Source organism: Botrytis fragariae (genome assembly GCF_013461495.1).
Source record: "Botrytis fragariae strain BVB16 chromosome Unknown tig00000274, whole genome shotgun sequence".
In the NCBI taxonomy this organism is placed as follows: domain Eukaryota; kingdom Fungi; phylum Ascomycota; class Leotiomycetes; order Helotiales; family Sclerotiniaceae; genus Botrytis; species Botrytis fragariae.
The window spans coordinates 318-21,936 of record NW_023501007.1 but is presented as its reverse complement, the minus strand read 5'-3'; the positions used below and the strand labels follow the sequence as shown (position 1 = coordinate 21,936).

Below are 21,619 nucleotides of genomic sequence, written 5' to 3'. Positions count from 1 at the left end.
CGCGCGAAGCGCCAAAAGGTACCGGCAACCGACAGCAACAAACATGATATCTCCTGCCTTCAGCTCGGCTGGTCCAATGCATCCAACAAGATCTTTAGATCGGGATGTGCGAAAGAAATATGGCCTTCTATGACGCATGTAATCTCTATCTTGCACGGTGGATGGTTTTCACTTTGTCACATTCTCAGTGAAGTCAAGAGCTCCAGAGTAACCATTATCAGATTCATCATCAGAATTATCATTCAAGATTCGTGCAAGTATTTGATCTCCTGAACCTTGTTTATGGGATAGTAGGGTCGATTTGCTACTTCAATCATACATGGCACTCCGGCATAGTGTCCTAGGCTGCCGATCTATTTTTTTCCTGGTTTCTTTGATTAGGTGGAGTAATTGATCCAACAATAATGCCATGGAGTTTGAAGTAAAGCGTTATCCTCCAACCTATAATTGGGCTCGATTCCCGCATCAGCAGAAAAGTTCAGATCCTAACTTTCCTTATATTTAGGCTTAGGAAAATTAATTGGTATTGGCGTCAAGCCCCAGTCAGGAACCCAGCAAAGGGTCCCGTCCTGGCAGTCCAATCCGCCATATGCTAGAAGTTCCAGATTATTCTCCTTTTTGAATAGTCTTTTTGGCGACATTAATATCAGAAATTCTCGAACAGGGAGTCTGTAGCTTGGACGCAATGCTGGGGAGTCACTGTCCTTGCAGAATCCTCTCAATGCGTATATTTTATCTTGTGCATTAGCAGCCGCTAGCAGTTGTCTGTGCTATGTCAGCATAGTTAGATAAACAGCCAAAGATATGAATAATGTCTCAATGCTAGTAGTGTGAGAATTTCCATAAACATGTTTGAGTTGCCATGAACGTGGTGATGATAAAAGAGAAATTAAATGTCTTGTACGTATTCGGAAGGAAGTCTATCAGCGCAAGTGACTTTCAGTTATCTAGCATATCCGACTCTCGAGCCCTCAAGCATCTCAGTACTAACAGCAGTGGCTGCTGAGCCAGTATAAATTCAGTTGATTTTGTAGGCAGATTATTGTTAGGTCTTGGAAGTATTAAAGAGTGTTAAAGGGTGTTAAAAATCTTTAACCTCAACCCTAATTTCTATGATAATAAGCTAGAGTGGGGAGGAAACTCTCTCAGTGACTACGAATGAGGCTCACATATATGATAAAAGAATATATCTGTGAGCGCAGGCCAGGTTTTGGCCTGCCACACAAGCTTACTACCAGCTCTGGGTGTCCTTTTTATGCCGGAGCTCGTGCCGAATAGATTTGAGGGGACAAACTGACCCATCAAGCAAGCGTGACTAGAATTGATAAGATCATAATATCTACTTTTCACCATCATTATATCTCGCAAAGTATCTCTCTCACCCGCATTCATTTTGCGTATATTTAGGATCACGGCACCTCCTGTAAGACGAGACCTATAAGTTCACTTCACACCGAATTTTCTTCAGGTCCTACTTCTGGAGAATGTTCTTTCATTGAGTCGGAAGAAAAGTTGAAATCGCCGACATGGTCACCTTTCTATGGGCTGGGAGGGAAGATAGTTTCTCTCTCTGCAATACTCAGCTCTGTCTTCCTGCTTCTTCTAGTCTTGAACCTACACATCTTTTCATATCCAGAGAATGATTATACGACCCGTACCATTTTTGTAGATAGTATGATCTCTCCTCTCTTAACTTAAACTCGTCAGCTTACTTTCCCTAGTTCCGTGAACCCGACAGACTTTCGGTGGAGGCGCCGATTTTCTTCTTGTTGATCCGTACGATGGCCAAGCTTGGACTTTCTATAAAAATGAAAACTTTGATCTCGAACGTCAGTCTACAGTTTGGGATAATATTTACCCAAGTAGTTTCATCGCGGTCAAAAATCCACAACAATTTGGGTTCCAGGGTGGAGTAGAATTAAGTACTGAAGCGCAGAACTCGACCGATTTTGTGGCTGGAAGTCAAGGATTTGGGTTCGCTTTTCTGCATCAGATACACTGTGCTGTGCGCAGAAATACGCCTTCTTCCTTGCTCTTGTAATAACCTGGCTAAGAGTTATTTTTAGGGTGTTCTAAAACATTATTTGTCATACTAGAATCACAGTGAAATGACGGCGCAGCAGACCACTCACACAGATCATTGCATAGAAGTCTAAAGACAAGTTCGTTCGATTTCCTCAGTTATTCAAATTATGGGAATAGATAGCGCCACCACTAGCATTTCCTCGTTTGACATTGCCATGTTCAAGAACGTCATAAAATAGTGTGTTGCCACCAAGGTACGGTGAAGATGCTTTCAGAATGCATACTCTCATGTATTTATTCTTTAGGCTAATAGGCAAAACCATTGAGCCCCGACATATCACATAAGGGATATCTCTCTTCTTCGTAGATGCGTCAGGCTGATGCCCGACGTTCTGAGCACTTATATACACGGAAACGCAAAGCTTGAACACATTACCGCACCGGTCGTGAGGCTAGCAAGACCCCCTACATTCTGCGTCCTCCACCATCCACATATGCCTCAAAGTCCTAAAGTACCGATTGAGGCTCCGCTAAAATCCGAAGATTAGAGCAGCCTATATAGATTTCGATCAGTGTTGTCGAGAATAGAAACAAATAAGTACCCAGAACATTCTCAAATACACGCTCATGCGCTTTTGCCAAGTGCCACGAGATAATTAGTTAACTCTCAGGTGGCGTATCTAAACACCCACTGTTTAAAGAATGAACGGAAGTTTCATAGGCAGTGAGCTCTGGGAAGAGCTCGTGGAAGAGAGAAAAATCATCTTGTATTTCGGAGCCAGAAGTATCTATTGTATCAAACGTTGTGTCTAAATTCTCTTCGAATAAAGGCTGTTCAAGCTCTAGTGCAGTTGTTCCGATATAGCCGAAGTCCTCGTTACAAAGGACTAATTCTAGGTCTCCCTCGGAATTTGTTGGCATTGACATCATCTGATTTCTCTCTTCCAGAAGCAGATCTAGATTTGAAAGCATAGAAGGGGATTTGTTCTGCCTCAATGAACCGTCCCAGATTTCTGATATTGGTGTTGCGAGAGACACTGTGTTGGAATTATCTTCGAGTGTTCTTTCAGGGCATTGGTTGTATAAATTGGCATAGCGTTGTAATTCGTCGAACAGAGAGCTTCGTGTTTCACGAATCTCCGTGTTAGTCCAACCATATGCGATGAAGCCGTTAAGAAGTGCTTGTACAGCAGCTTGATCGTATGATTTGATGTTGTCATATAGGTCGCCGGCATAGGTCTTGATGAATTCTATAATAAGAGTGATATCGCTGACACTAAGCTTCCTTTCCCATCTAAATAAATTCCTTAGCATCTAAAACTTTGAGAATAGAAAAGTGCAACTTACATGGTCGATACATTGCTACCCATGCGAAGCACAAAACCAGGTCCGCCTTCCATTAAAAGTCGTATATATCCTCGGCCGGCCTTACGTTCGGCTCGAAGAGCATCCATAGTGATGGAAATGTTCTTTGCCTGTAGCTGGAAGGCAGCCGTCACTTTGCCTCTACCTTGAGACAAAACAAGTTTTTGCGATTGTATTATCTGCTCCAAATCGTGTTCCAAATAGATATAACAGAAGCGAGCTGCAGCAAGGTACTCCTCCCCACCCCTCTTAATCTTCCGATGGCCCTCATAGAGACTTCGAAAGCGAGCCGTGGACCCTGTCACTTGTGGTTTAGAGAAGATTGCCGACTTTTTATTCCACATCTCCTTTGCAAAATCACATGGGAGCTGAGGTGCCTCAAGAAATCCCTGGACGGCGCGAACAAGATATCTAGCGCGATTCCCACGGTTAGCAAGCCGCAACTCAAAGAATTCCCTTGCCTTGACAAGGATGTTTGGAATAGTGGGATTGCTAGATAGGTCGTAAGATGCAGTCTGTGGCGACTGTACATGTTCCGGCGTCAAGCCATAAACTCCTGCATCTTTATCGATATGGATTTCACCATGCCCATTCTCTGGGTATTGGTCATATTCTCGAGGATGGAACGTAGTTAAAGAGACCTTCTTAGTAGAGGGAGAGTGCGCAGTGGTATTTGATAAATTAAAGGCCGCCCTTGAGGGTTGAGCTCTCCGCTTGCGAGCAGAGCCATTTATAGGACTGGATTGCTGCAACAGACCGTCCAGATGCCGCTTCTTACAAATTTCAGATGCGACGTCAGATGCGTACGTGGTACTGTTGTCAAACTCTAGGGATGGCGATTGAAGGAGATGAAGATCATGTGATGATGATGTTTGAGCAGAGAGCTTGTGCGCTTCCATAAGAAGTTGCCGTCGCTGCAGAATGGTTCCACGTCGCAAAAATTTCCGGAAGCTATGTAGAGCATCCTAATTTTTAGGGTTAGTTAGCATTCTAACACTTAGAAAAGTATTATCCGCATTGGAATCTTGAGGCAAAAGCTGACCGGCGATTGAACCACGTCCCCCAAAGACACATTTTCCAATGCCAGTTGAAACTCCGTGACCGGTTCTAATAGCTCTCTTCGAATCATGTTTCTTGCCAGCGCTTGTATATTCAGAATTCGATTCGCCAAGCTGCCAAGCTGCCAAGCTATCAAGACCCGGGTCTACGAATCGTTATAAACAGAATAATATCCTACCATGGACCATAAGTGCCAGCGCGCCGCTGAGGTCATTTCCAACACTGCATCAGATTAAAGTTTATAAAGAGATTGTGACAGGCTGACGATCACACTTGAGAATCTCAGGCGGTGTCACCAAGCTGTGCTGTCTAAAAATAGCCTTTGGCGTGAAGAAGTAAGAAGACCGAAAGCTTAACTTGAGATAGCATTTTCCTCCCCTACTGTAAATTTGAAAGGTTATATTGGATTCTATCAGTCACTGCGTACTATCCGAAATCACCGTAGTACGACCTGAAGAACTAAGAGGACTTGAAAGTTTAAGTTGAAATAATGTTTTTCTAGAAGATTGATAAAGGGCCTTAACAAGTATTGTTATCTAGACTGCTTGAGTTATATGAAAAGATAAGAAAGAAAGCTTATCTCAAAAGCTTAACTTGAGATAAGCCTTTCTATTTTATCTCAAACCTAGGAGATTATACTCCACGGGGTGCCATCGGAGTTTATCAGCTATCCGAACTTACCGTCACCTGAAGAAGTAAGAAGACCCGAAAGCTTATTCTGACGTAAGTTTACCTGGTTCAGAAGCTCAGAATCGAATCCACCTTGTCATCCTCTGCTTCAAACATTTTCAAACTTAGATTCTAACATCGATATAGAAATTATATTTAAGAGGCTCGGCGAGTTGGATCAGCCATCTTCATGAGTTTCTTCTGCAGAGAGTTGAGTACCAACTACGAATGGATAATTTAAATGGCTCATAACATCGAAATCATGTGTACGGCTTCAAAGCAACACTCAATTCATTCTGATGCGAGACTATGATTCCTCACGAAAAGGAGAGCAGGACGAGTTCGTACTATATCAGCCGGGATCAAATTGTATTAGTATGAAAATGGTGGAGGATTAGTAAGTTGGTTTCAGGGTGCAACTGCCCTCTTAAACAATGCGTATCTCAAAATACCTCTCACTTCGCTTCGGCACCTCCGAACTACATTCAAATATAATTTAAGCTCTACGTAGGACTGGAATACACAATACAAAATGATCATTAAGTGGTCGTCTATTTTATCTCGACAAATGGCTTCTTTACTTAGCGGCTTCCGAACCGGCTTCCGTAGCATCCCGCCTCGCGCTTATGAAAACATCTCTCGATCCAATCACCATGACAGCGACACAGAGGATATCGAGACGAAAACAGCAGAGGTGGGTTCGATGAATTCCCGTAGCATTGATAGCATCTCTAGATTCCACGCAATATGCCTCTACACTCTATCACTAGTACTCGCAGTAGCATTGGCCATCACGTTGTTGGGAGAAGCTGCAGACTGTGATGGTCCTTTAGGTAGTTATGAGAGAGGATTTAAGACTGAAATACGTTGGTTGTTCTGATAATGAGACCTCGAAATGCTATGGGAAGCTGAAAACCGATAGGACCTGATCGCAACACATTGGCTTTGAAAAAGGTCAAGTTCTATGGAGGATTTGTGTATGACGAGAACGGCACTGCGTCTCTCACCCAGCCACCTGGCCCTGACTATTTTGGCATCCCTGGTCGCGAAACAGACCACCATTGGAATCTCGATTTGAAAGGCATGTTTCAAACTACGGTGGAAACCTGAGCTTTTCTAATACGTTATCGCGTTGTCCAGATCGATTTATTGCTGTTCCACCGAAAGACTGGCCTCCGGAAGCGGTTGAGTTCTTTGAAAGAGACTTTGTGCATGGGACCATACGTTTGGAGCAAGTTCTTTGTGATCTGTATGAAACATAGCATTCTAACCATCAAATTTGTTCTCTATAGGACAAATGGATTACATTCACTTCATTGTTTAGTAAGTTTGACATCAATTTAGCTATATGCCAAAAACTGACCTCAAGATCAGAATTATATCAGAATGTCACTGTCACCCGAGTGGTACTTTGGCCCCGCAGCAGACCCAGATCCGCAAAGACCGCTTGAAATGCATTTGAGTAAGTTGGAAGTATGAATTGATAGAACTATGTAACTAACTCAAACGCAGAACACTGCTTATTGCAGATTCACCAGCTCCTTAAGTGTCAGCTTGATATGACTCCAATTCCAAGAACGTTGAGGCCTACTAAGCACATACATCATGCGGACACAGATATGTGGCATGTTTGCAGAGATTTCAGTGCTTTGAGGAACTGGATGTATCCATTAGAAGAACACCATACGTGATGGATTTGGCTCTGTAATTTGTATTCATATGTAGTGGAGAATTTTGCTTTGTATCTTTGAATAGACTACGCAGAGATCATCCGCACCCACGGGTTATTTGCTGATAATCCACTCCACAGGTTACTTGCTAGAAATTCTACCTGCACTACGGATTATTGGTGAATTATTTGTTTGAACAATTCTATGTAAAGTTAAAATGCAGAGAAGCTCTAGAACACTCGATTGGAAACGTGTAAAAGCACGCATGATGCAATTTTTCCCTTGCTCACTTTCATACATGAAACATTCCATCTCAACATACTCTTTTTGCTCGCTCATATGGACAACGATGTTAAGAATGCTTGCCTTCCGAGTGACGTAGAAGCGGCCAGGACCCCGAATACTGCTGGCCACAAGACTAACAGTATGATCGCAGGTTTATCATTGGAAACAGCCATATATGGGATCGTAGTAAGGCAATGGTAGGTAAACAAGTAGTAGTTGTCGATTTAGCAGTGTTGTGCGCCCCTTGATTGCTCAGTGGTACTTAGTGACTGCGCATTAAAAAAATTATGAGAAAATTTATACTGGTTCTGTTACCACAGGGGATAAGTTTTCAATGCCGTTCGAAGGTTGACTTTCGTTTATTACGAAAGAAATAAAGCACAAAAGCCTTGTACTTCTGTCACTACTACGATTTATGTTATCGATTAACTTTTTTCGGCTGAACGGGCATCGAATGCAATTCAGAGAATAGTGAACTCGACTCGGGACTTCGAATAGTGCCCGAGGCTCATCTTTCAAGGGGCACTTTCTCTCTGAAAGGCACTCATGAGTAGATGTGGTCATTGTTCTTGGCCATGATAGCGCCGCTCAAATTTCTTTACAGATTTTCAACAGATTAGACACACCCTTAATTCCTCTTCACAGTCTGCACATTTCACTTTCGTCATTGTGCGTCAATATCTTTGCAGGTTGGGACGCTACTACTGAAACTAGGTAGCTAGGGGAACTCGATTTTTTCTTCATGTGTCGACTTTGAGCTGTTTCTGATATCTGATCTGCATCGGAAGAATGATTCTTCACAGCACGAGTAAGGTAAGATGATGTTGTGATATCGCTGGGAGATTTTGCTAACATTGCCGCATTAGATGGAGCAGAGACTCGCGCTTCTAGGAGAAGCAGAATCAGAGCAGGCCTACCCGGCAGGCTCGGAAAATTGCAGCAGCGATCGCACATTGTCGCCGTCTCTGTGCGACGATGAAAAGCTTGACGATAATCCGCATCTTCGTTATATGAGAAAGTGGCAGTACATAGGTATTTATGTCGGGTTAGCGTTTTTATTCGTTATATTTGGTATTGGCTCAATTGTCAGTACAAGTATTTCTCTCGGTCTATCATCAGCTCAATTTGTAAACATGGGAGAATGCGGCCGTACACCACAAGAAGCGCGAGACAGCGGGTGCGTCTTTGATCTCATGATGTCCGGTTGGGTACATCCTCCTTGTTACGACCAAGAACTGTCCGACGAGTTTTTACTAGTCAACAATTTCACCTTCTACAGGGAAAGAGAGGGAATCAATATCATAACGGAAGCAGAGGCTCGTCTGGGCAACTACGAGGTCATATACAGTCATGGAACCTTCCACTATCAACATTGCGCCTACATTTGGGCCAAGCAGATCCGTGCGAATAGGAAGTCCCCCCTTGTTCTAGACAGTGTATCACGTTCTAAAGAGCACGTTGAGCACTGTTACAGCCGGGTCGGGAGCCCGAACATTACTCAGATCCAGCTTGCGACTGGAACAAAAATCAAGAGATCGGCGTTCAGGCTTAGATGTATGATTGGCGAGATGGAAGTCTTTTAAAGTCAATAAATCGCAGGAGGGTGTGGTTGGTGTTAGCAGAGCGGGAAATCAATTTTTTATTATTAGAAAGATTAAAGGGAAGTATTGTGCCATACAGGTGCATGCCATCCATGGAAAGTCTCTCTCGGAGACCTTGCTATCTCGTAGACGACAACCGTATATTTTATACGAAAGGGCTATACTAGAGACATAATGAAACGCGGGGGTATTTATACTTCAAGTTGATATCTTTGAAATCTAAGCGTGAAAACATATATTGTGAAGCCTCTTTTCTGATAGATGGAAATGTTGATACTCATTACTAAAGTGTAGCGTAATTAAAACATGGAATATACTAATTACAACACTGATAGAATTGCATCAACTTGTGCGCTCGAGATCCCCTTCTGTAGAAAATAACTTCAAAAATTGCCTGCATCTCCCTCCTTTATTCTTTCTTTCTCTGAGACCTATCCAGATACACCGTTTTCTCAAAACACCGCCTCGTCAACCCGCGAGTTCTTGAACTCCTGCAGCATATCCCAATTCCGACAAGTATGTACAACATCAGACTGGACGAAACTTCTCCCATGCCCTTCGTACCATATTACTGGTATTGGTGTAAGGTCAGCATGGCACATTAGTTGCTGTCTAAGGTGATCCAGGCAATGGTCGCGGTGAGCTCTCTCCGGATAGGCATGTTTTGTCTTATTATTGTAGTAGAATTCCTTGTCTAGAGCTTTCCTGATCTCGTCGACGCAATGTAGAGCATGGTAGACGTCCAGTCCCACTAGGTAGCCAAGACCAGGGTGATTGTAAAGTCCGTGTGGCGTCCCGAATGCGATCTCAGCCTCCTCTTCGGTGACGTTGAAGTATCGACCTTTGACCAACTCCTTCCACGCCGCGTCCAATTCGTCTGTAGGTGGTCCGACGTATCTTGGCTCGGAAGGATTGTGGACTTTGTACCCAGTACCATTATCATACCAGCGTGGTCCTCCATAGAACATTTTCGATTCTTGTCGGACATAAGGCTTTGATGGGTCAAAATCAGTATCAAACCCAGTACCGAATGAACCGGAACTAAGATCGCGGTGCTTGTATAGCCTGGATTGCCAAAAAATCTGTACTCCAGTGGTGAATGCAAAAACTGCCGCGAACACCCACCCTATGCACAAGAAGGATGTTGAGAGAGACTGAATAACTGGACTTGATTTTTCAGATCCATCTTCACTTTGGCGCACTACTTCGTAGCTTGGGGAGCGGATAAATTTCATCGTAGTCTTGTGATATCGTCTGATGGAAGAAATGGAAGACGCACCCTGACTGATGAATTCATGTCTTCTCCCAGGTTACCTGGATATGGTCCAATATTCATGTGGGTAGTCTATCCTGTCTTTAAGGGGGCAATTACCGCGGTGCTGCTTAGTGGGGGAAGTAGTTCGAAGGCTATCTTTAAAGGGGCAACATTCAAGATGTTTCACTATAGCGCCCTGATCCTAGTGAGCATTTGTTTAATTCAATCTTCTCTTTAACCTCTTAACCTCTACCTGCTTTGCTCTCACATCTAGTGCAGGATCACTCTGTCCCAGCACATTAAGAGTTTCCAATCTTTGTTCTTATTCCTGAACTCATTGTTATTACCCTTACTCTATTTGGTAAATTGCTGCAGATGAATTCCCCGGAGTATCTCAAATCGCCCCTCTTTAGTACAGGCTCGGAAATCGGCGATTCCAGGTTGTTTTCCGCCCACGAGTACGAACACCAGCAAAAGCCACGAGCAAAAGGGAGCTGGTATACTTACATTGTGTCATAGGCAACGGTCATCTTGGCATGGACATTCGGCATCATTTTGTACAACCATTATACAACTTCTTCTTCTTATGCCCTAACCCGCCGAGGATAATGCGGGTGGTCGGTCGCAGAAGCGAAAGCAAACGGTTGCGATTTTGATATTATGCTGTCCTCGCGGCTATCCAAGCCGTGTTATGATAAAGAGCTCTCGTATCGATACCTCGCAGTTAACAATTTTACCTTTTGGGAGCACAGCAAGGGCACGAGTCAGCTTTCAATGGAAGAGGTGCAGAAAGGAGGATTCGATATAGTCTTCACTCACGCCATATATCTCACCCAGCACTGCCTGTAAGCAAGCCTCTCTTGTCGGGCTGCAATTCAGTAGTTAGACACCTGCGGCTGGTACTACAAGCTCTGAAATGACGATATTATACCCTCACTGACTTTAAACTATGAAATAATAGTTTCCTTTGGGACAAGCAAATCTAAGCTGCAAATTCGAGACGCCAATTCACGTGAAGCCGCAGAAACAGATGTACTGAGAGGGTTGAAGTTGCTTGTGAAAGGGCTCTGAGAAGTTTCCTCAGAATGGAAGTTCGGATGTTGATGTCTTTTTTTGCAGTAGCTACACAATGGGAGTGATTTGAAGGTGCTTGGATAGATCTGTTTAAGGTGATCTTTTTCCCTCCAACATAGATTTATGATTTATTGAAAATTTATCACTCTGGAATCGTTTTCTTACTCAAGTACGTTCAACCAGGGCGAAATTGCTCGTCAAGCCTGTAATGTTCTCATTATTCAAATGATTCCAGTGAATACTTCAAGATAGAAGGCAGGAGCCTATGGCGTGGGCAACGTGTAGAAGGACTTCAAGACATTATTGGATTGATCAATGTGAGAATTAATCACGAGGTTTAGCCTGGACGCTTCATTTTCTCCTTCGAATCTATGTAAATAGTGGGACAGATGGATGTGGGTGCAGAGGCATCTTCGGCCCGCGTGGTACAGCAATACTCCCATTGTATCTCGCTTTTGAAAACTCGTGAAGCTTCTCGAAAGCCCTGCAGGTATGGACTTGCTTAGGATTTATATACTGGCCGCGTTCATCATGCCACTCGCTAGGAGATATAACGCTGCTACCCTGGCACATTATCACCTGTCTTAAATGATCGATGCAATGCACTGGAAAATTTATGAGTTTGGCTGTAATTTTACAAGAGGTTGGAAGGCCTTTTTCACTTACATTGGTGTATCATCCCTCGATGTTCTTCCTCGGGATAGATGTCACGACGTAGAGCTTTTCTCAATTGATTCTGTTTCCAAGTTGTCAGCGGGTTTATATCAAATGATGTTTAGTATATGGCGTACTAGGCAATGTAGACAGTGAAACATGTCGAGTCTAAGTCTGTTAGATATTTAGGCCAGCCAGAAACATTAGTTGAGACTCACGTGCCAGTCCACCCACCCCTAATCCTGTCTCTATACCTATCAGACTCTGTACCCCATAACCTTCTAGCTTCTTCCTCAGAGACCGAAAAGTAATGTGATTCTCCTCCGATAATAGCGTTCCATGCTTCATCGATCTCAAGACTCGGCTCGCCGACATAAATTGAGGGAGCGAGGACTTCTATGCCTTCAGGGCTAAAGTCCACTCCGCCAGTAAATCTCGTTTGTATGAGCTTGAATGTCTCAGAGGGTGCTATGAGTCATGTTGTATTAGCAAAATTTCTGAGACTGAAGTATGAAATGTTGATTTCCTTCAACTTACTAATAATTAGCTCTTCAACAAATCCATTTTCAGCTGAGCCCAAAGGACTATCCCGATGCGTTTTACTAGTCATACTACCCGCGACGAAAGCCGCCGCACCCCATAGGAGCAATGTAATAACTGTGATGACGACTCGGGTAGTACCATTTAAAGATTTATGCGATCTCGGTACCTCTGTGTCGTCTCCAGCCTTTGGTAGCAAATTTTCCTCACTTTCCATTGATGCTTTGTTGGCTCGATGTTGATCTGCCCATCTTTCGGCCTGAGGATTGAAAATTCTCAAAAATAAAGTCATTTTGGATTGAACAGTAAATTGAGAAGAGCGCAGATAATAGGAAGGTTGTGATGATTATTTTGATGTAGAGAAGCCGTTCGATGTGGTTTTCATTTGAAGTAGCAAGTGCCCCGTGAAATAAATTTGGTCTGATCATCGGCTCGCTTATCAGGGCAGGGGACTTTGCAATATAAACTAAAGTCGCATGACTCTCACGGACCCCGAGAGGGAACCTTATATTGGGAACATCGTGAGAGGAAATCGGGTAAAAAATCACTTGATTGAAGGAGTTTTAAGTTTGAGCGCGAGCCTGCAATCGAGAGTCGGTTGACTAGGGTAGAGCCTCTGCCGAAGTCTGACTCCAGTACACCATGGCCCAGGATGGGAAATCCTTAATGATACGATTGAAGTCGCACTATGAATTTCAACCTTCTTTCAATGTCCTCCAGGTATACATAAGATCTTCCAGCTTTTCACTTTTCTAGCGGCCAAGCCATCAACTCTATTTTTTTGGTCTTTTCAGGATGATCAACAAAGGACCGTTGCTAGTACTTGCTTCTCAATTTTTTGCTGTAACGATTCACGGGCTGGCCAAATACCTAGAGACAACCGCCTCAGTAGACCCCCAACAGATTCTCCAAGTCCGTATGTTCATCACCTTGAGTATCAACAGTCTTTTCCTCACGACACGTTACCCGAATGAGCTGCCTCTTGGTAAGAAAAGTGTTAGGCATCTGCTCATACTGAGAAGCTTAGGAGGGATTTGTGGTTCAGCTGGATTTTACTGTGAGTATCCTGTCCGTCATTGCACATCGAGATTATCCTCACCTTTGAAACCTTGATTGACTCCCAATGTTGCCTCAGATTCTCTGAAGTATCTTCCTCTAGCAGACGCAACAACTCTGAATCTTCTAGCGCCGTTGGGAGCTAGTCTCGTCACAACAAAAAAATTCACCTTGATAGAGATTGGTTCCATAGCAATCTGTTTTCTTGGTGTAGGACTTATCACCAAACCAAGTTTTGTCATCGATCTGCTTTACTACAATGATGCAGATAATCATCAGAAGATTTGGACATCTCAATCGCGGCTGGGATTGGCCTGTTCAATGATCGGGGTGCTAGGGGGAGTCGTAAGCAGAACATATCAATTGTTTTTTCTGAATCTCACTAACTTCAGTACTTCAGTGCGCTTACTCTTCAATCTCCAAGATCGGACTACGATCACATCCACTTGTGACAACCAACTGTTTTGCCACTAGTATCCTGATTGTAAGCAGTGCTTGCTTTGCTGCCGTTCCGGGAGTCAACTTCAACTTTGATCTAGGCTTGTTACAGTGGTTTATTATGGGGTCTATTGGGCTTTCTGGAGCTTTAATGGTAATACAATGTTCCTGAAACTTGAATTGATACTGATCAAATGCATTAGGAGTATCTTCTGACAGCAGGGCTTTCTGATGAAGGAAACAGTTATGCTGTGCATATGATTTACTTCCAGGTGGTACTTGCCCTCGTTGCAGATTGGCTGATCTGGCATACTATACCTGATATCACTTCTGGCATAGGGGCGGGGCTGATCATTCAGGCTATGTATGTGATACAAAAATATCGATATAAAGAGGATGATATAGTTGACATTGAAATGGCACCTTATACGCGAAATTGTAGATCAATGACCTAAACTTTGTTATGATCAATTCGTTATAGATAAAACTTTTTTCTCGAAGCAAGAAAGTTCAACTATTGCTCACGGTGAAATTTATTATCGAAGATTTGGCCTGACGATAGAAGAAAAATTTCGAAGTAGTAGATGCCCTTATGAAAGTCAAGCTTGCCTTGATTCAGTGCTGAAACATATCACGGCCTTTATTTCGAGTCGTCAAAATTATCCTGTTGTAGGGTTTACTTGCTTTTGAAAGGAGGCTAATCTAACAATGGACTGGAAGCAAATAAAAGGAGAGTTTACAGCTTGTGCTTACAGATCCTCTTTTCCAAGTTGCAAGTTTGAGATTTACACATCACACATCTTGATACATCAAGTATCAAGCGATACGGAACACAACAATGGAAGTCCAAAAAAAGTTTATTTGCTAAATGAGTGTGGAAACCTGCCAGTAGAAAGTATTCAGGTTTCGAGATGGACCCAGATCCAAATCCATTCTTCTTCACATAAAATCAGATAAAATCACACCAGTTCCATTCCATCCCATTACTACGCTCTGCAATCCAAGTACCAAGACTCAAAGACCAAAAGAGAAATGCTTGGGGCACCTCTCCTGTGATTCAGGCTTTGATTAGCGTGCAGATCAATTAAGCAATCTCGGCGAAAATAGAGCGCTCAGTGATCTACAAGTAAATGAGTCAGCATCTCCGTTCAATGCATCGTTTCAGGAATAGAACATACCTCTGCGACGCACTCAGAATCAGAGCCCTCGGAGCAGACATAACAACAACCATCACTGTAGCAGCACGTGTCGGAGTTAACACCTTCGCAAGTCTCGCCATTGGAGCACTTTGGCGAGCGAGTATCCAAAAGGTTAGGGTAGGAAGGACCAGCAACGGCGAGGGTAGCGAAAAGAGCGGCCGCGGCCATAATGACTTGAGAGAACTGCATGATGGTGAATTCTGTATCCGGTGGAATTGAAGTTGTTGGAAGTTGAATCTAGTGAAAAGGCTGAATATTGATAAGGATGTTTGAATGTGATGTGTTGTGATTAGTGGAACATACAGCAATCACTGTCTATATATACTCAGAAAAAATTTAAGGGCTTTCTGTGGCTTCAGGGACATACTCTTTCCAAGGGCAGCTGCTCTTTGAAAGAACTGCGTCAAATACACTTTGGTCTCGGAGAGTCGGACATAAATTCATTCTAATGTTTCTAGATAGGACTGTGCACAGTGGCTTACAGCAGTGAGCCACTCCACATGATAATGTCCCTTTAAACATCAGTGTCTGGTTACCGATACTCCCCCATCGCACTTGTGTAATATTATCAAACAGAACTTTTAATAAAACGCTACAGCCGACATTTCACTTAGACTGATGTCTTTTGGCTAGATTGGTTCTCTTTTCACAGTGCATTCATTAAATACTTCAAGTTTTTTCTATTAGCGACGCATATACCTCTATGAGTCTCCAAAACTAAGTTAGGTACATGAATCATCTCAGTTCTCAAAGTCACTAGGCAATCAAGATGGAAGCTTTTATGAAAGACCACAGCGACACCATCAAAAAGTAGGTTTTCGATCCAGCATCTGAGACTGTCATTTATCTACTGACATGTTCGAGATATATACCACTCATGGGAAGATTCCTGATAATCGTCACATTCTTGGAGGATGCTTTTACAATCGTTACTGAGTGGAAGAATCAGCTCATATTTCTGAATCAATACCGAAAAAGTCAGTACTACAGGGTTGATTCTAACCATGGAGTCTTTGCTAACTTATTCCAAGTTTACTATGGAGTAGCTAATCTCATACTTTTTACTAATGTTGTTTTGATGATTTCCTGCTCCTCCCTCGTCCTCGCCCGGAAACACATAGAACTTGCAGTTGGAGGCCTCATTTTTGTGGTTGTAACGCAAGCATTATGTTATGGCATGATCTCGGATTTTGGCTACTTCTTGCGTAATCTTTCGGTTCTTGGGGGGTTGTTGATAATGCTATGCGCGTCATGGGCGCGCAAGAGACCAGTTATGGCTGGCCTACCTGGGATTGAGCAAAAAGATAACAAGATGTATGTCCAGCTTGCTGGTCGAGTCCTTATTGTTTTAACTTTCCTTGCATTCTTTTCCAGCCTGGAATTGAACTTATTAAGCGTTATTGTATTCGTCGTGGGATTCGGTGTCTGTGTTATGGTCGCCGTCGGCTACAAAGCAAAGATAAGCGGCATTGTTCTCGTCTCCATGTTAAGTGTCCTCAACTTTCTCATTAATGATTTTTGGAATGTAAGTCTGAGATAACATCTGCAAAAACAAAATGCGCTGACCAGGAATACAGCTTCATCAGACTCATCCTCGCAAGGCTTTCGCTAAATATGATTTTTTGCAAACCTTATCTATTGCAGGAGGTCTTATTCTTCTAGTAAACAATGGCCCAGGTGCATATAGTATTGATGAGAAGGCGAAGGAACTTTGAGATACCCAGTATCGCGAGACGATGGCATGGCTATCTTATACTCTTGCACAAAGCAACATCTGGAGGTTAAGCTGATATATAGAGGGTTTATTTTTCAAGTCGTAAATACTTTTTACGTAAGTAATGAAACAGGAGATGATATAAGATCTATGAATATGGAATCAAGCATTTGATTAAATTATGTTCTGGTTCATACATTGTATAATACGAAATATTATCCAGAATATAGAGCAATCTCTCGTATAAAGTCTCCTAACTACTAACTATTATTCTAAGGAATTTTTTGCTAATCATTAATCCTAGTAATTAATTTTGATAAGAAACTAGTAACTAGTCAAAAAGTCCCTAATTAGTTATTAATCTTATAGAATTTAATTTGAATCTTTTCGAAAATCTGAAAAAAGGAATAAATTAGAAATTAATTAAATTATATTTATTCAAAATTATATTAAGATTATTTTTCCAATTAATAGATCTATAATATTAATTCTATTTATTATTATAAGGAATTTATTGATGGTTATTAACTCTAATATCTATTTTTAATAAAAAGCTAATAATTAGTTAAAAAGTCCCTAATTAGTTATTAATTCTATAGAATTCAATGTAAGTTTTTTAAAAATCTGAAAAAAGGAATAAATAGGAATTCAATTAAATTATATTTATTTGAAAACTGAATTGAATTATTTTCTAAATTGATTGATTTATATTATTAATTCTAAAAATCGAATCTGAATAATATCAAAAAATACTTAAATATCTATACAAAAATGAGAATAATAATTAGCAAAAAATTATCAATTGATTATTAATCTTATAAAATGTAGTTTGAATGTTTTCAAAAATCTGAAAAAAGAAATAAATAGAGATTCAATTGAATATTATTAATATAAAGACTGAATTGAATTATTTTTCAAATTAATTGATTTATAATATTAATTCTAAAGATTGAATTTAAATAATATCAAAAAACATTTGGATAATTTTGTAAAAATGAGAGTAATAATTAGTAAAAAGTTATTAATTGGTTATTAATCTTATAGGATATAATTTAGATTTTTTCAAAAATCTGAAAAAGCAAATATATAAAGAATTAATTAAATTTTATTCATTCGAAATCCAAATTAAATTATTTTTCAAATTGATTAATAAATATTTCTATTTAGATATAATTTTATTTTGAGATTCAATATAGAATTCGTTTAAAGCTTAGACTTTTTTGTAAGGCTTTCTTAGGATTATTGTTATAATAACTAATAATACACAATAGGTTTATTTATATTAAAGCTTTCTTCTTATTTCAATTCTAATTTTCTTGATATTATTAATTTTATCAATATTATTAATTTTATCAATATTATTAATTTTATAAATTTTGTTAATATTATTAATATTATTTTTAAAATTTATTAAAAGTAAAATTGAGAAATCTCAGAATATATAAACATTATTATTAATACTAAACTAGTTTTTAATGAATTTCTAATCAATTTTTAAATAATCTTTTTAATAATATTATTTTAAAAATTATATATATAATAAAAAAGAATAAAATGAAAATATAAAGGTCAAATATAAGGTTAAGGTTAGAAAATAAAATTGAGAGTTAAATATTATATTCGATGCGTCTTGATTTAATAAATTCAATAATATTATTACTATTATTATATAAGTACTATAAAAGCTATAAAGATTAAATATAGAATAAAGGTTAGTCTAAAATAGGAAAATGTTTTGATTTTTTTTGATATTATTTGATTTATCTTGACTTAAGGATTATAGTAATAGTAATTATTCTTATTCTTATTCTTATTCTAATATACTTCTTGATAACATTTATATAATACCTAGAGGATAGATATTATATAAAAAAAAGCTTGATAATATCTGATTAGTAATAGTTAGATAATATCCTATACAAAAATCGTATTTTTTTTTAATTTATTAAAAGTGGAGTTGAGAAATCTCAGAATGTATAGACATTATTTTTAATCCTATATTAGGTTTTAATAAATTTCTAATGAATTTTATTAATTTCATAAATTATCACGACGTCAACTATATGATCTATAGTTGTCTTCATGCCTCAGATATAGACTATTAGTATGCCCTGCTTTCTATAAATAGAACCTTATTCTTTTATAACTCTTTTACCCTTATAATATAATATAAGTTTATATTTATATTTTAATAATTTATATTATTTTTATAGAAATTATTATAATTTCATTTTAATTAAATTTTATTAAAGTTATATTCTGATTATACTAATTATATTTATTATTGATTTGCTATTATTATAATAAACTCAGAGTTAGAATTAGAAATCCTTAATACTCTTTTGATTACTTAGATTATTTAATAATCTATATTAGAAAAGATGCTTATACCGCATACTACACTATACTATATCAGGATTAGCCTGTATATAACTCTATCAAGTCCATATATATATATTATATCTCTATATAAAACTTAATAATATTAAAGCTTCTCTACTAATTCATATATAATCTTTTAATAAGTTATAAGCTCAGATTTATATGATATTAGAATTAATTGTTACGGAGGTACCCGCATTGTAATATGGATTATAAGATAAACCTAAGGACTTGATATTAAATCCTACAAAAACAGTATTGTAGGGATAGTTGAATTAAAGAGTAATTAAAGATAGCAATAATCAAATTAATAAGCAATAATTAAAAGATAGATATCTATCTTTTATTAATATTTATTCTATAATAGGTATAAGAGGGATAATAATTACAGATTATCTAATAAGTATAAATTAGATAAATAGTAATACTATATAAGTTATAGAATAAGTATTATATAATAGATAAATAGGATAGATAGATTATTTAGGCTATTTATAAATAAATAGAATAGATAATCTATTTAGATTATTTAAATAAGAATAAAGATCTATATAAAAAAATGGGTTTTATTATAATATAAAGCTTTATATTTAAGAATAATCATTAGTTTTATTATTATAGTTATAAGAATTATAATTAGTTATAATCTTATTGAATTTCTACTTGAAGTTTAGTCTAAACTATTTTAAGAGATTTCTAGATATTTCTATATAATCCTAGAGATAGCTTTTATAATACTTTAAGTATTGTTTCTGTTTTAAATATTAATTCAATAAATCATTACTAAATATAATATTCAGAAATATTGTTATAAATTAGTCTATATCAATAGTAGATACTATTAATATTGAGATAGCTAATACTTTAAAGAAGATTATTATTAATAAAACCCTTAAGATAGTTTTATTAGATAAGTATTAAAGTAATTAATAGAAACTTAATACTTTCTTTTTGCAATTAGAAATCTATTTTAGATTTAATAAAAACAAGTTTATAGTTATAGAATCTAAGAGTGTATAAGTTGTATTCTATCTCTGAGAAGAAGCAACTAAATAGATTCAACTATATTTATAAGATTATTTCGAGCATATCAATCAAAATTATATATAATTCATATAAACAATCTTCAATAATTTTGAAGGTTTTAAAATAGAGATTTATAGAATCTTTAGAAACTCTAATAAACTAAAAATAATAAAAAATAAAATCTTTAATCTCAAATAAATAGAATCAATATTAAAATATACTATGGAATTCTGAAGATATATAGAAATAATTAAATAGAATAATATTATTATTATAAGTTATTACTATAAAGAACTCAAATTAGAAGTCAGACTAGAATTAGAAAGATTTGTTGAGAGTGTAAATTTGAATAATCTAATTCAGGATTTTATTAAATCAGATAATCATTTTTATAGATATTGATAAAATCAAAAATCATATAAATTTTAGGGAAATCAAAAGTAAGAGTATTATTGTAAGAATGAGGGTAGATTATATTATAATTCATAAAGATATAGGAATCTTATAAAATTAAATATTATATATTATATATTCAGGAATAATAATTAGAAAAAAAAACAAAAATAAGAAAATAATTTATACTTTAAATATGGAAAAGTAGAATATCAAATAATAGAATATTAAAGTAAGAAAACAGAAAATAAAAAAAGCAATTTCAAGGGTAAATTCAGTAAGAATTAATTTAATACTATCTTTACATTATAGTTATATATTATAAGTATAATGGAATTAGTTATACTATTATTAGTTTATAAAAATAAGCTTGAAAAAAAAAAAGTTAAATATTTCTTATAAATAAACAAAAACCTATAGTTAGAAGAATTATAATTAATTCAAGAAATTAATTAATAAAATCGTTATATCTGGAAATTTGAGAATATAAATGAAGAAACTATCAATAAGGATTTCAATATAATAAATACTAAGGAAAATAAATTATATAAAGTAAGATATATTAATTAATACTAAATCCTATAATTTAAGATTATTATAAATATATCCTTTATAAAAAGAATTAGTATAAAGTATTTTTAATAATCAGATAAAGAAGAGTTATAGGAAATATTCTATTAATATATATTCAAGTAGAATAAAAACAAGGATTTGTTTTTATATCGAAAAATCGAAAAAGAATATTATATTCAAGTTTAGGTTATATTATTACTATTAGTTATAAGTATAATAATAAAAGTTATTTAAAGAATCTACTAATATATTCTATAAAAAGACTTACTTAATAATAAAACAAAATTAGGAATAAGCATTATATATTTAGAAAAAGAGGAACCTTAATAAATAATATTTCCTAATAAAATTATTTAGGATAATAGAAATAAACAAGTTATATTATAGTTGAATACTATAGGATAAATAGAATAAATCTATTATAAAATTAAGATAAATAAATAAATATAAGTTATTATAATAGATTCAGGGACTATAGGAAATTTTATTATATTAAAAGCTATAAAGTATTTAAGAGTTCTATTTTAATAAAAATAGAACTCTTATTAATTACAATTAGTTAATAAACAACTAATAGGATTTAATAGAAATGTTTTATAGAAAATATAATTAGTATAAATAAATATAATCTAATATTCGAA

At 37.2% G+C, this 21,619-nt stretch overlaps 9 protein-coding genes across 9 annotated transcripts; 5 read left to right on the top strand and 4 right to left on the bottom strand.

Moving 5' to 3' along the window:
* Positions 1-2,685: 2,685 nt before the first annotated feature.
* Positions 2,686-4,637, bottom strand: Bfra_012328 (uncharacterized protein; the record flags this gene model as incomplete). Its single annotated transcript, XM_037342645.1, has 4 exons — positions 2,686-3,319; positions 3,373-4,355; positions 4,386-4,594; positions 4,628-4,637. The coding sequence occupies 4 exons, from the start codon at positions 4,635-4,637 to the stop codon at positions 2,686-2,688; spliced, it is 1,836 nt and encodes a 611-aa protein (XP_037187367.1).
* A 1,049-nt stretch (positions 4,638-5,686) lies between these two features.
* Positions 5,687-7,627, top strand: Bfra_012327 (uncharacterized protein; the record flags this gene model as incomplete). The annotated part of the gene is made up of 6 exons (XM_037342644.1): positions 5,687-5,984; positions 6,041-6,216; positions 6,259-6,367; positions 6,488-6,580; positions 6,631-6,697; positions 7,546-7,627. The coding sequence occupies 6 exons, from the start codon at positions 5,687-5,689 to the stop codon at positions 7,625-7,627; spliced, it is 825 nt and encodes a 274-aa protein (XP_037187366.1).
* Positions 7,628-7,862: 235 nt separating this feature from the next.
* Positions 7,863-8,656, top strand: Bfra_012326 (uncharacterized protein; the record flags this gene model as incomplete). Its single annotated transcript, XM_037342643.1, has 2 exons — positions 7,863-7,886; positions 7,940-8,656. 2 exons carry the CDS (start codon positions 7,863-7,865, stop codon positions 8,654-8,656), a joined length of 741 nt encoding a protein of 246 aa, XP_037187365.1.
* Positions 8,657-9,126: 470 nt separating this feature from the next.
* On the bottom strand, positions 9,127-9,909 carry Bfra_012325 (uncharacterized protein; the record flags this gene model as incomplete). The annotated part of the gene is made up of 1 exon (XM_037342642.1): positions 9,127-9,909. One exon carries the CDS (start codon positions 9,907-9,909, stop codon positions 9,127-9,129), a length of 783 nt encoding a protein of 260 aa, XP_037187364.1.
* A 680-nt stretch (positions 9,910-10,589) lies between these two features.
* Positions 10,590-10,915, top strand: Bfra_012324 (uncharacterized protein; the record flags this gene model as incomplete). The annotated part of the gene is made up of 2 exons (XM_037342641.1): positions 10,590-10,774; positions 10,891-10,915. The coding sequence occupies 2 exons, from the start codon at positions 10,590-10,592 to the stop codon at positions 10,913-10,915; spliced, it is 210 nt and encodes a 69-aa protein (XP_037187363.1).
* A 457-nt stretch (positions 10,916-11,372) lies between these two features.
* Positions 11,373-12,489, bottom strand: Bfra_012323 (putative tat pathway signal sequence protein; the record flags this gene model as incomplete). Its single annotated transcript, XM_037342640.1, has 5 exons — positions 11,373-11,608; positions 11,670-11,739; positions 11,795-11,825; positions 11,876-12,125; positions 12,195-12,489. The coding sequence occupies 5 exons, from the start codon at positions 12,487-12,489 to the stop codon at positions 11,373-11,375; spliced, it is 882 nt and encodes a 293-aa protein (XP_037187362.1).
* Positions 12,490-12,992: 503 nt separating this feature from the next.
* Positions 12,993-14,146, top strand: Bfra_012322 (putative uncharacterized membrane protein; the record flags this gene model as incomplete). Its single annotated transcript, XM_037342639.1, has 4 exons — positions 12,993-13,269; positions 13,333-13,598; positions 13,654-13,845; positions 13,895-14,146. 4 exons carry the CDS (start codon positions 12,993-12,995, stop codon positions 14,144-14,146), a joined length of 987 nt encoding a protein of 328 aa, XP_037187361.1.
* Positions 14,147-14,775: 629 nt separating this feature from the next.
* Bfra_012321 (uncharacterized protein) lies at positions 14,776-15,079 on the bottom strand (the record flags this gene model as incomplete). Its single annotated transcript, XM_037342638.1, has 2 exons — positions 14,776-14,811; positions 14,870-15,079. 2 exons carry the CDS (start codon positions 15,077-15,079, stop codon positions 14,776-14,778), a joined length of 246 nt encoding a protein of 81 aa, XP_037187360.1.
* Positions 15,080-15,659: 580 nt separating this feature from the next.
* On the top strand, positions 15,660-16,605 carry Bfra_012320 (putative surf4 family protein; the record flags this gene model as incomplete). The annotated part of the gene is made up of 4 exons (XM_037342637.1): positions 15,660-15,700; positions 15,755-15,867; positions 15,922-16,415; positions 16,468-16,605. 4 exons carry the CDS (start codon positions 15,660-15,662, stop codon positions 16,603-16,605), a joined length of 786 nt encoding a protein of 261 aa, XP_037187359.1.
* Between the last annotated feature and the right edge of the window lie 5,014 nt (positions 16,606-21,619).